The 13,180-nt window shown below is 43.0% G+C and overlaps 1 protein-coding gene across 3 annotated transcripts in view; it reads left to right on the top strand.

Annotated features, from left to right (window-relative positions):
* Positions 1 to 13,180, top strand: part of SLC24A2 (solute carrier family 24 member 2) — a 246,277-nt gene that overhangs the window by 179,253 nt on the left and 53,844 nt on the right. For 2 of the 3 annotated variants that reach the window (XM_043566821.1, XM_043566819.1), the window contains exon 5: positions 1,727 to 1,777. The exons of the other annotated variant lie outside the window; for it this stretch is intronic. In XM_043566821.1, the coding sequence (XP_043422756.1) occupies positions 1,727 to 1,777 (51 nt within the window). The remainder of the gene's footprint in view (positions 1 to 1,726; positions 1,778 to 13,180) is intronic. 3 annotated transcript variants of the gene reach the window in all.

Genomic DNA, 13,180 nt, shown 5'->3' with positions numbered 1-13,180 from the left:
AGAACAGAGAATGCCAGCTGCTTATGCTACTGCTTTACCTCAGGAGAGGAGGAGAGGCTGCAAAAAAATTAGTTGGCTGATATAATTCATCAACTTACTCTAAGATTTTACACACGCGCTTGTGCGTGTATTACGTGTAAAGCTACCATGAACGTGTGTTTAATATTTATGAAGGTATTTAGATCATTTCGGAATTCCAAGCTTGTGCGATGTCATATATATAGTAGACTACTGTTCTTAAAATACCCCCCCAAAAAAATTATATTCTGCGGAATCAATCCCCAGAAGTCATTAAAAAGACTTTCTTGTTATTTACACAAAATTCAATTTCTTATTGAAGTGCTTGCACCTTTTGTCATGTAGCTACAAAATCCAGAGTAGGCAGGTTTTTGCAGAAGCATAAGGATGAGGTGATTTTTCTCCCCAAGGCATAATTTTGTATCGGTGTGTTAAAATAGCTTTAGTAAAATTTTAGGCGCATGGAAAAAGAATATGTATATAGATATAGGTAAAGATACAGATCTAGATATATGCATACTTTATATATTCTATAATGTATAATATAAATGTAAAATGGAAGGATATGTCTTATTGTCTTTTAAGCTGGATCCTTCATCTCGCACACAAAACCCATCAATTACTAGTTGATTCATGTGTGGGTTTTCATTGGCGTCCTAAGTTAATGAGCCATGGAGGCTTTCTGCAGAATCACAGGAATATCTCTTGAGTCTAATTAATTTCTTGAGGTTTATTGGGAGAGTGTTGTTATGACCGGGAAAAATATTTTTAACCTACTCACAATGTTGCTTAAAACAATCTGGAATTTTCAGATGAACAAGAATTAAAGTTTCTATTTTAGAATGGAACTAAGGAAACAGAAATGGCGCATCCCGGCCTCCTCTCTTCCCCAACCCAGGCTGATTCAGCATCCCCAGATGATTCAGCACAGCATTGCTTTCTGCCAGTGGTGTCGGTGACAGTGAGTCCTTTGGTGATCTGCACACAGGAGGGGCTGTTGATAGCCCCTCCCCACTGCAGTCTAAGGAGCCACAGGCGATGCCTCAAGCTGGGAGATGGGGCTGCTCTGTCACCTGCCTGAGCCAGGTGGCTTCCCTCTTCCAGAGCACTCCGCACCTTTTTCAGCTCTTGTCAGCAGGCTGCACTCATGGTATTCAGTGTTTTCTATCTAATCTATGAGATAAAAGTGAACACGGAGTTCAGAACCTGGTTTTGCATTTTGGGTTTTCCCAGGTAGCCTCCTTAATCTCTAGGAAGTGGTTCTGTTGGAGAGGAGCTAGGAAATGAATTTCTGGGCCTGCTGTCCCATGGCAAGGACTCCCAGTCCTCAAGCCCCACTGGGCCTGGACATTGTCCTCGTTTGGCCCTTTCCCTTAGAGCGTCACCTCTACACAAACTATAGGGCTAGGCTAGACCCGGTGTGAACTTGCCAACTACTCTGTTTCATGGGATGTTAAAATAACTGTGTCCTATTCTGTAATGCAGGGCACATCCTACCCCCAGTAGAATAATATATTTTAAGTGATTTCTGAAAATGGGCCGTGAAAGCTGTCTGCCACATGGCCCATGTTTGCACATCTCTATATAGTTAACGATTGCGGAATTTGACAGTATAACTCTGAATCTGATTAATTAAGAATGTGTAAAAACAAAGTTCTTGCATTACAGCTCGTTCCTTATCTTTGTGTCTTTTACTGTGATGTTGTAGAACTTGGATCATATGGAAAACTAAAATATTATGACACAATGACTGAAGAAGGTAAGAATGATTTTAGAATTGTATGCATTGGCTTTTTTTGTTTTTTTCATTTATGGTGTCTGGTGCTTGCCCATTTTTTTTTAATCTTTTATTTTCCCTCTTTGCATGACTTCAGTGACATCGTGTGATTTATTATTCTTTCCACATTTTTGTCTAGTTTTTGCCATCGTGTTTATTTGGGATTGGAGATGTGCAATACCATGGGCAATCATGTTATTCCATTCAGATGCTCCAAACCATGTCAGTTGTGTAACACACACAGAGAGAAATGGTGTCAGCGATGTAAGCCCAAGCACACACCCACTGTGTCAGCATTATTTCCCCCCACGTGCTCACAACACATAGAAACACATCCAATCAGCACTCTTAATATGCCCTGAATTTCAGAGGGAGTGGATGTTCTGATTTGTGCAAAGGAAAGAGTGATCTCAACTCCTCAACCCAAAACCAGCTAGAGACCGGTTTCTGGCGCAGACAGCTGTGAGCTCATGTCCTCAGTCCCCACAGTCCCTGCTCACTCACTCATCCAAGAGCGTTGCTCGGAAAGGCCGAGGCCACAGTTCCAGCCAGTGGAATTGATTCACTGGGGTTCATGCTTTGTGAGACTGAGCATAGCCTTGTAACCATTTCCCCTGAGTAAATGAAGGCTGGCAGAGATTTATTTTTAAATGAATTTACTAATGAACTCCAGGCACCATTCCTGGAGCGCAACCTTGACCCAATGAGAATCCCTTCTCTGAAATAAGTTCACCATGGAAGAACACTTGGAAAGGTTTACTCTTGTGAAGGGAGTTACCCTCTTTCCCCCATTTCACCCCACACATGCCTCCATCTTTTGGGTAATAAATAATATTTATAAGGTATGAAACGTTTGGGTTTTTACATGATTTTTACGTTGATACTGACAAGCAATCAAAAGGTAGTCCAGAAGAGGAATCAACTAATTTTGGCTTTGGACATGAGCGAAACTCCCCAGTGTGTTGCATATCTTGTTTGCAGCTTCTAGTATTTCTAAGTTGCCTTAGCTTGCCCAAGATCTCCTAGTTGCTTTGCATCAAAGAAGCGGAACATCTGACAGCCCCTGGTAAGAGGAAGCTCCTTCTCCGCCTCCCCGCCCCCGCACACAACTCTGGCTTCTGTACAATACCCAGGCTATTCCTGCACTTTCAGTTAACCACTGTGGCGTTTTCTAAAGCAGCAGGCCCCTATTAGGGTCTCATGCCGGGCCCCGTTATGGCCCAGGATCCTCCCAACAACCTGGGGAAATGAGAGTGCCAGGGACAGAAAGCTACCTATGAGAATAAGTGTCCTACCACCAAGAGGATAGAAAGAGCAATCCAGACCTTAAAGGAAGGCTCCTGTGCCAGCTATTATTTGTATTCCATGTCTTCAGATCACTTGGGTTTTTATTGGCAATTGGCTTGAGAAGCCAAAGCTTTGGGACTCGCCTCTGGGCATCTCCCCAGCCCCCAGCCTCAGTTTCATGGCTCCAGCAGCAGGGGGGAGGGGGGGGTCTGTTAGCTTCTCCCCGCCCTGTCACGACCGTCCACTCTCTCTCTTTCCTCTTTCCTCTTTCCTGTCCTCTGCCGTCCACCCTTCACTTCCCATTCTTGGGGCAGCATCTGCCCTGCTCTTGCCTCAGTTGCCCCATTTCTCACCTACTCTGTTCCTTTCCTTCCTCTTTCCACATCCATTAGAGCAAGAGTTGGTGTCCTTTCTCAGCCTCCCTAAACCAGACAACTCAAGGCCACGCCAAGATGCAAAAAACAGTACTTCCAATCTGATCCACCCACCTAGTAACGCGTGGGCTTTCTAGGCAGGAAAATAAAGTCAAAATCATGCCGGCCCTTAGCAGGGCTGTGAAATTGTGTTTGGGGGCCCTCATGGGCCACCTTTAACATTTCTTACGACTTCTCTTCACTTTCCCATCCCTTCTTGCGTATCCCTTTGTGTCCAGTTCTTAGCTGAACTTTCACCCCTACTACCGTAACAGCTAATAGTGGCTCAGGCAGCATTTTTAAAGTGTGTTCTGTGATAAACTCATTTCATATGATGTCAGTAGGAATTTTGCCACACCCCAGAAATAAAGAAGGTAAGATTGATTTCCTAGTTTAATAAAGTGGAAGAGCTCCTGAGTTTTCTTTGCCACGTGACCTGTCAGAGGCTTCCGTGTGCTCCTGTGCATTGCAGCATCGAGTAAAGCATAAAGAGGGATGAAGTTTCTTGCCCAGACTTCTTTGATGAAAGGCCTCTTTCTTCCATGGAACCTCTTGCGGGACTGTTTTAGAAATGCTGATCAAGGTGCTATCCTTCACTGGGAATAGGAGCCTCTGAAAGATTAAGAAGTGTTCCAGACACATAGCCATCCCTCTCAAGTACTCACAGAAATTCTTTGGAATACTTTGGAACAGGTCTTCCTCTAGCCACATCAAGCCACACCCTTCACCTCCAGGACAAGCGAGGCCTGGCTTAAAGCTAATTCTGGGATTCTGTCTGAAAGATTCAAAGCCAGCCCAGTAACCTCAGACCAGGCAACAGCTACATGTGACTCCTTCAAACACTCGAGAGCCTCCCCCTCCCCCTGAAAATAGTAACTGTGATTTGTGCTGCTTCCATTTGTACGACAGAAGGAAGTGTCATAAAGATGTAGATGTTTGGGGCGATCGCTGTAGGCTGCCTAACCTTCAGGAAATACCCCTCTCCATTTGAAGCATTTCTTTTCACACTTTTAGAAATGTGACTAGCTCTTGAGCAGGGCTTTATTGTAATTGCCCATATGACTAGTCCTCATTTGTAACTATTTCCAGGAAATCCTCTGGATGTTATGTGAGGTCAGCTACTTTAAATGAGGGCCCATTTTTGCCCCCCTCAAGTGGAGCAGTGGAAAGATGGGTTATATATGCTACCCCATATCTTAAGGGGAATTGAGTGATGATTTCCTAAATATAGAGAATTGTCTTGAACATATTCAGCTCGTTATTTTAAGGCCCTGCTATATGCAAATTATGTTGCTAGGTGCTTTGGGGAAATACAAGATTAAAAGGTGAGCAATTTGCCCCCTGCAGAATTTATAGACAGGGAGAAAAATGAAACACAGTAACCACTGAGCCACCAGGAAGAAAGTGGTAAGTACCATAGATATTCGGAAGAAAATGGCAGACTCCAGAAAGAGGAAGGATTGCTTTCAACCAGGGGGAAGATTTTGTGGAGAAAATGAACTGGGTTCCAAGGATCAGTAAATATGGGATAAACTGGGGAAGGAAGGGTGGTAAGTTCTGACCTACCAGGCTGAGGATGGAATCAAAGGATAGGGACACACCAACCTTTACTGGCCACCTGCCAAGTGCAGTGGGTGTCATTTAATCCTTATAATGACCACACAAGGTGGATTTTTTCAAAGATGAGAAAGCCAAAGTTCAAAGTGTTCTATTAGATGAGGAAACTAAGACTCGGAGAAGTAAAGTATTTTGCTCTGGGACTCAGGGGTACTAAGTGGTGAATTGGGACCCAAAGTCAGGACCGTGGCACACCCAAGCTCTGCCCTCTTGGTACTGCTGCAGTTTGATGTACAAGGTGGGTGTGAGGAAATGGACCGTTCAAATTGGCATCAGAATAGGGAGTGGAAAGAAATGCTTGATGGAAACCAATCATGGGAAGGGTTTAAACTACAGACTTAGAATGAGGGCATCATAGAGTGAACAACAATGAGCTCCTGAATAAAACATGAACCGCTACTTGGACACTTCACCATAAAAAGTTTATTTTAATAAGACAATATACTCACTCTCAGACATTGGACAAAATCATGACATTTTGACAAAAAGTGACCTTGCCCTCAGAGCCCTCTCTCTCCCTCCCTCATCTTCAGGTGCCTTAGAAACTAAACTGGAAGACCTCCCTAGGCCACACCCAGCCTCCTCCTCACCCCAAGCTAATCAGAATTTCATTCATCCATTCATTCATTCGTTCATTCTCTAATACATCCACTCAACAACACTCAGTAAGTACCAGGCATTGGACCGGGTCCAGGGCTGATTGAAGACAGTCCTTCTAAAGAATTCACACTCTAGTGGGAGACACAGGCAAAGAGATGAGTAGTATGATGGACAGACCCAAGGTGCAGGGAGAGTCCAGTGGAAGGCATCATATTCAGTCTTGGGAAATGAGGACAGGCTTCTCAGAGAAGTGATGTCTGCGTTGCCTCATTCCTGCATCCCAAGATGACAACACCTACTGGCCACCTGATCCTGTGTTCACTTAATAATAACTGAGCACCTGCTCTGTATGACACATTTTGCCAGACTTGATAGGTTAGTAAGGCTTACTCTTCCAAAGCACTGCATTTCCTTCTATAATAAGATGCCTCCAGGGATGCGAACAAATTACTCTAGAAGCGGCCTTTTGGTGACCTCAGACCGCTCTACATGGGCAACCATCCTTTTATCTCCTTGTGCAGTAATACTGCATATTCTTGAAAGAGCGATCTCCAATTTTTACCTGGAGCTAATAACCCATAGTGTGTTTCTCACCTGCAGATATCCAAGTTACACACCATTCTCATTCTGGAAAACTCTCAAAAAGTTGAAGTTTGCTTTCTTACTAAAATTAGGTGAAAATGTAGAAAGCTAGCTCAAAAGAAAACATCCTTGTGTGGTTGAACAGATGAATTAAAAGGAGAAGAGACCTTGCCATCCATTATATTAGATGGAACTAACTTTTACTCTTTGGAGATAAACGTTCATAGAGACGTGCAGATAGGTAGATAGACAGAAATCCTGACTAATATCTTGCAAAGAAGCAATGTATGGGGAAGCTGCCTGCAGTGTACTGTCCTAAACTCATTGCCCCTTAACACTAGCCATTTCCAGGAAAAATAATTTCTTTATCATTTAAAAAGTCTTTGTTCATTTGTGTAAGAAAAAAAAAGATATAAAAAGTTGTTGTAATGTCAAGGGCAAAAATTACAATTATCTTTTCCTTAATGAGATTAAAGATACTACTTCATGGCAACCAATAGCCCCTTTCTTTACCAAACTGAAAAGCTAATGTCTTAACCTGAATGCTGGGGTCCTAAATTAAGCATGTGGCTGAGTTTTGAAAACCCCCATTATCTTAAAGAAGTAAAAGCCTTTAAGGTCACATAGTCTAGCCAGTCATTTGATGTTCTTAACTGCAGTGAAATAGTCCAGTTCTTTTTCAAGGAGAAATTGAATTTTTGAATACAATTTAACAGTATTTTCCATTACCAAAGATGTATCCTCTGAAAACATAGTCCCAAAACAGGTCTTTGGTATTACCTGTGGCCTTCACATTATAATTTAATCTTGCCCGAATGGATAAGACTGTGTTACATACACTGATCTATTAGGCAGGATATGTTCAGCTGTATATAGTAGAAAATCCGAATTAACAGTGGCTTTGGTCAGATGGAAGTTAATTTTTCTCTCAAGTAAAAGATGTCCAGAGGTAGGCAGTATGTGGCAGATATGGAAGCTCTTCACTAATCCAAGACCAATCCCATCTTCTTCATAATCCTAGTATATGACTTTCAACCTCAAGGGCACCTTGTGGTCCAAGATGGCTGCTGGTAGAGCTCCAGTCATCATGTCTATATTCCAGGAAGGAGGAAGAGCCAACATGATTTTCCCCAGCTATTTTGTCTTCTTTTTGAGGAGGCTTCCCTTTAGACCCTTCCAGTAAAACTGCCCAAAACCAGTTACATGTCTACACCTCATTTCAAGGAAGCTCGGAGATGTAGTTTATTAAACTGGGTGATTTGCTGTCCTCCAGCTTTACGTATTATGTCACGAGGAAATGAAAAGGAAATAGATACTGGATAGGCAACATGCAATCTCTCCTCAAAAGAGAAATATCACTTTTGTATAATTATATGTTGATAGGGAATATGGAGAACAGAGCAAGCTGTGTGAGGGATGTTGAGAATTCGTGTTAAATTTGAGATACCTGTGAGATATCCAAATGGAGATGTGGAGGAAGCAGTGGAAATGGAGTGTGTATCTTGGGAGAAAGGCCAGGGCTATGGATACAAATTTAGGAGTCACGCAATAATAGGTGTTATTTAAAGCTACAGAACTGGAGAAGAATACTGACCTAATCAGTAGGGAAGAGGAGGTCAGGGTTGGCCCTGTGGACTCCAAAGGTTAGAGTCTGGGAGGAAGGGGGAGACCCAGCAAGGAAAACTAGGGTGGACAGAGAACCAGGAGAGAAGGGCATCCCAGAAGCCAAATGAATATTCCACAAGAAGGCAATGAAAAGGTGATACCATCAATGAATTGACCAGTAAAATCAAAGAATTGCTGTCGTACAAAGAGAGTGATGGATGCAAAGTGAGATGCTTCAAGTCAGGAGTTTGGAAGTGGTACCATTATTGCTAATGATGAAGTCTAGATCTGACCACAGGAGTGGATGAATAAGGTGAGCTAAGGGAGAGGGTAGCTGGAAATGAGTAGGTTAGGGTGGTGAGGAGCCAAGTGTTTCAGGGCTTACCTATTACCGAAGCTGATAACAGGAGCTATGTAAAAGAGTAGCGGGTTCTGGAATGACAGAAGGTTGATGAGGAAGTCAGTTGCCATAGAGGTGGTAGAGGTGGCTTATGCTTCAAAGGCACAAGAAATGGTTTGGTAGTTGTGAGAAAGGGGGGATGGAATGTGGGCCATTTGGAGAGACAAGCACCTGCCCCTTTCAAGGGCCATGAGAGACAAAGGGCCCTCAGGAAACAGAAAGGCAAAGAGAATATTCAAAGCAGAGGTTAAGGACGTAGAGACAGATTTACTGGTGGCAGAGGTGTGAGATTGAGTCAGGTCAGGCATTTTCAGAGCCACATGGAGATGAAGGTCTGGATGGTGTTGGATGACCCAGAGGCTCTGCTGAAAGGAAAAGGATACAGGATGGAATGGGAACAACCTAACAATGTGTTAGAAGTTCTTACTTGGTAGGGGCCCCCCAGGCAGTTTGCACTGATAAAGTAGGGTCCATCTTTCCAGGATAGGGGAGCACTGGGGAACCCCTTAAGTCCAGCTGGGGGTGAGGAAGGTTGAAGAAGGAGCCTTCCTCAATTCAGAGAGCGAGAGGGTTCAACCCAGCACAGGAAGACCTTTCCTACAGACATGGCCAAAGATGCAATGGCCTGCCTCAAAAGCCAGTGAGTCCCCCTCCTCTGGAGAAGCCAAGGTAGCCTCTGTCAGAAGAGTGTTCAGGTAATGTACACCTTGATAGCCCTTTGAGTCCCATGTCCAAGATTCTTTCCTAGTTCCTTGCATTAAATGTGATGGCAGGCACTGGTTTAGAGTCTACTTTTGAGATTAAATCTTTTGAAAACTTGATCTTACATTTTGGGTAAGCTGCCACCAGGACTGTGGGTAGGTAGGTTCCTGGGCCACAGCTTCTGAAACAGAAGGCTTGTGTATTATTTGATCCAGTTCATAGACAAATTGTTTATTAATGTGGTTTTATATATAGGGGGTATTACAAAAGATAGTTCCTGTGAAATAGACCTTTAAAAGAATAACTACCTTCTCTTTTAGTTGCAAATACAAACTTTTAGCACAGTAAATATTGTAACTGCAAATTAATTTTAACTATTCCGTTTAATTATAAAAAAGCATTACATGCATACAGAAGTAAAAAGCAAACACGACATAAGGGAAAGCAATAAAAATGAGTCTCCCTTTTACCCCAGATTCCACTCATTCCTTAGAGTTAACCACTGTCGTCTATTTTCTAACATACACGCTTTTCTTCTATACACCGTTCTCTATATCTGGCTTTTGTTTATTAGCATATAGTGGAGACGTTTCCATATCAGCACTTTCCTTATCCTTTACTAGCTACATCGTATTCTACTGCTTGCCTCTTCCATGAGAGGTCCTTCCCATCAGTCCCCTGTCAATGGCCATTTACAATATTTCCATTTCTGTTGATTTATCCAATTATTAGAACACCACATGAGCATCTTTCCCCATATAGGCAATTCTACTGAATGGAAGACATATACATATAAAATAAATCCCTAGAAATAGAAATGCGAGATCAAAGCATATACACATTTCAGATTCTGAAAGCTATTGCCAAATTGCCCTCCAAAGGAATTGCACCAGCTGATGTTCCCACCAACAGTGAATGAGAGCTCCTCAAACCAACTTAATGAAGTCCCTTGAACAGTCCTTACAAAGCAGATCAGCCTTTGCATTGTAACTGCCTTCTAATTTACTGATTTCAGAAGCCAGATTTTTTTTTTTACCAAAGTTGAGTTAAAGCCAGGGTTCAGTTATGATGGAAGTCTTTCCTCTAAATTAAATGACAAGGCTATTCTTCCTACACCGAATATCCAATTTCCACCACATCATGTGCCCCCCTTAGCACAAGACTGTTGTCATCCCTGCAGAATATCTGAAAGGTACACTGCAAGTTAACTTTCTGCCTTCCGATTACCAAAAGTGGGGAGCCCCCGTTGTGCACGGACACCATTTCCCATACCATGTTACATTTCATTCATTCCAGGTTCATGGTTTAACTCATTCAGTCCAACTTGCCATCACCGGAGGATTTTTCTAGCCACAGATGCTCTCGGTAAGGCTGAGCCTTACCCCTCCCCAACATGTACTGCCTCACCATTTATTAACCACATTACTTTTTTAGAGATGTATTCTTACAAGTATCTCCTGGGGCTGGATCTTAGGAAGACAGCAGCCTAGTAGGTGCATAATCAGACTAACCAGCTAGTAACTGCTGTCAGATCTGTCAGAAAGACCAAACCAGCTGCGTGGGTGAATCCACGGTCTTCCTGAAAACCAGGACCAAGGAAGTCTAATTAGAATACATCCAGTTTTTCAGACTTCATTGCGTCTTATTTTCATGATCTAAACTGTCAGCAGTAAAAGCAGAAAGATCGGACCTGGCAAGTAAAGGCAGATTTTGCCACATTGCGTATGTAGAAGGTGTTAGGTTGCAGCAAAAGGCAAATTGTGGATGCTGCTTTTTGTCTATTTCTGACATCCCCAGAGCTGAAAATGCTAAGTTGCCTTCATTAGTCAAACTTGAATACTATTATTACAAGTTAATGATATAATTTCCCACCCCCGTGAAGCTTTCTCTTACAAAAAGGAAAAAGTGGGAATCTGTAATACCAGGAGGCTGGCATGTTCAATTATGCATGGTAAGATTCTCTTTTGATTACATCTGAAATGAACGGAACCATGTCATTTTAGTCATGGACCACTAAGCCCTCAGTAGCATTTAGTTAAGAACACTCAGCATGTGTCGGCACTTCTGTCGCAAAACCATGCTTCAAACGAGATCTACAGGCACCGGTTTACGATGTAACATTGAGGATTCCAGAAACTAGGAAATAGGAGCTCAAATCAACTGACGATTCACAGACACATGAAATCCTGGTGACAGGAGATGACGTATGTACGTGAAACAGTGGCTGCTCCTGAATAAATGCCAGCCAAATCTAAGATCTTTCATTTCACATCAGGATAAATAATTGGGTGATATATAGGCTCATGAGAAGAAAGAACTGTTTCATGTTCTGCTTTTTATATAAAAGAGTAGCCATTCAATACATATGTATTCAGCACCCACGATGTGTCAGGTGCTGTGAACAAATAACAACTTGGCCCAAATGAATACGTTAATGTCACAACCCACTTGCAGAGACACACCCAAGCTATGGGCTTTGAAAACTGACTCTGGAGAGATCTTTTGCACCCATTCGGTGGTAGTGGGGCTGGATGTTGGCAAGTCTTGAGATCTGAGGCCTGCCCTATAAAGTGATTGTTTATTCGTTTATCTCTCAGATACCCACAGGGGGCAAGGGACGGGAACACGAGAAAGACAGTCAAACCTTCCATCATCTGTCAGCCGCTACCTGGCTCAGAACTCCAAAGCTGAGATCAGAGAAACCGCTTTGAGAATTTCGAACCCCTTTGAGCCATTTGTATCCGTGTATATGAGACAGAAATTTTTGGGAAATTAAGTTCCTAAAATAATAAAGCAGGTGACCTAAAATGATAAAGAACATTAGCTCTCAAGCGGTGTCAGCCTCAGCTAAGGTCAGTAAGCTGGCTCTTTTCCTGAGACACTGTATTCTGCCATTGATCCTCGCTGTGAGTTTTTTGGTTTGTGAAATCCCAATTTTGCCTGGGTTTGATTAGATTATATGCTTTTTAAAAAGCCTCAAAATAGATAAATATTGACTGTAAACACTATGAGAGTTTAGAGGCTTAATCACAGCATTAACCAAGAAGAGTGCCTGGTGAGTTTTCAGCAGTGTTTCTGCAGGTTTCCGGTCCTTCCTTGTTTCTCTACCCCCAGAAGGAACATAAGCTATGAATAGATTTTTATACAGCAAGTGCTCTAACCAACACACACACACACACACACACACCCTTTGTTGTTTGTGTTAATGTTGGTATATTCATAAATACTTATTGAGGACCAGCCTAGGAAGTAGGCATTGGGGAGCAGATGAAAAATGGTAGCCCTATCCAGCTGGTTGGAGAGAGGTCAGTAGAATACCTCTGAGGATCTATGATAACTGGTATGATAGGATGGATATCAGTGCTGTGATAGAGAAACGTACCAAGGTGCCTTGCCAGCCCAGGAAAGGAATTCAGGGAAAGTTTCCTGAAACATGAGATGCTTTGAAGCAGAGTCTTAAAAAGGAGTGAGACATGCAAATAACAAGTGTGGAGCATTCCAAGCCACAAGAAGTGTAACTTAAAAACTGGGAGATCAGTCAAGAGACTGTAACCAACATCCACACTGGAAATGTTGGATCTAAAGTGTTCAAAAGTAGACTCTGAAGGAGTTGGTAACTAATTGAATGTGGAGTACAAGGGGACCTCTAAGATGGCTAGAAAACACTGTGAGTGAGAAATCACCAATAGAAAGTGCAAGCAGATGGACACATTCCTAGGAGGAAGACAATGGGTGGGAGTGGCGGGCATGTTGAGTTTTACTGTGAAGGGGACTTGCAAGTGAAGTGTTCAGAAGTCCATTGGATAAGAGGATCAGAGCTAGAGATCTGAATTTGGGAATCACTGATATTCAGGTGGAGGTCCATTGGGTTTTTTGGCAGAATGTGGGGGTGGGGGACAGGGAGCGAGGAGGGAGCCTGAGGAATAGTGTGACACCTAAGTGTCACTCTCAGGAGTCCTGGAAAATCAGTTTGGACTGGGATGAAGAATATCAGATGCACTGAGAGACCCAGTCATGTGGAGGCAGAAGTGGCCAAGGGTGGATTCAGTGAAGCAATGCTGACAAAGGCCGGGTGCACGGTGAAGAGGTGAGCAAAGGAGCCCCGGGGACCCAGAGGTACCAGCATAGGCTGACCTCTCCAGAGGCTTGGCTGTGAAGGGAAGGCAAGTGAGGGCAGTG

The sequence above is a fragment of the Prionailurus bengalensis genome, chromosome D4 (genome assembly GCF_016509475.1).
Source record: "Prionailurus bengalensis isolate Pbe53 chromosome D4, Fcat_Pben_1.1_paternal_pri, whole genome shotgun sequence".
Lineage (NCBI taxonomy): Eukaryota > Metazoa > Chordata > Mammalia > Carnivora > Felidae > Prionailurus > Prionailurus bengalensis.
The sequence above is the reverse complement of the archived record's forward strand: the minus strand, read 5'-3'. Positions and strand labels throughout refer to the sequence as shown.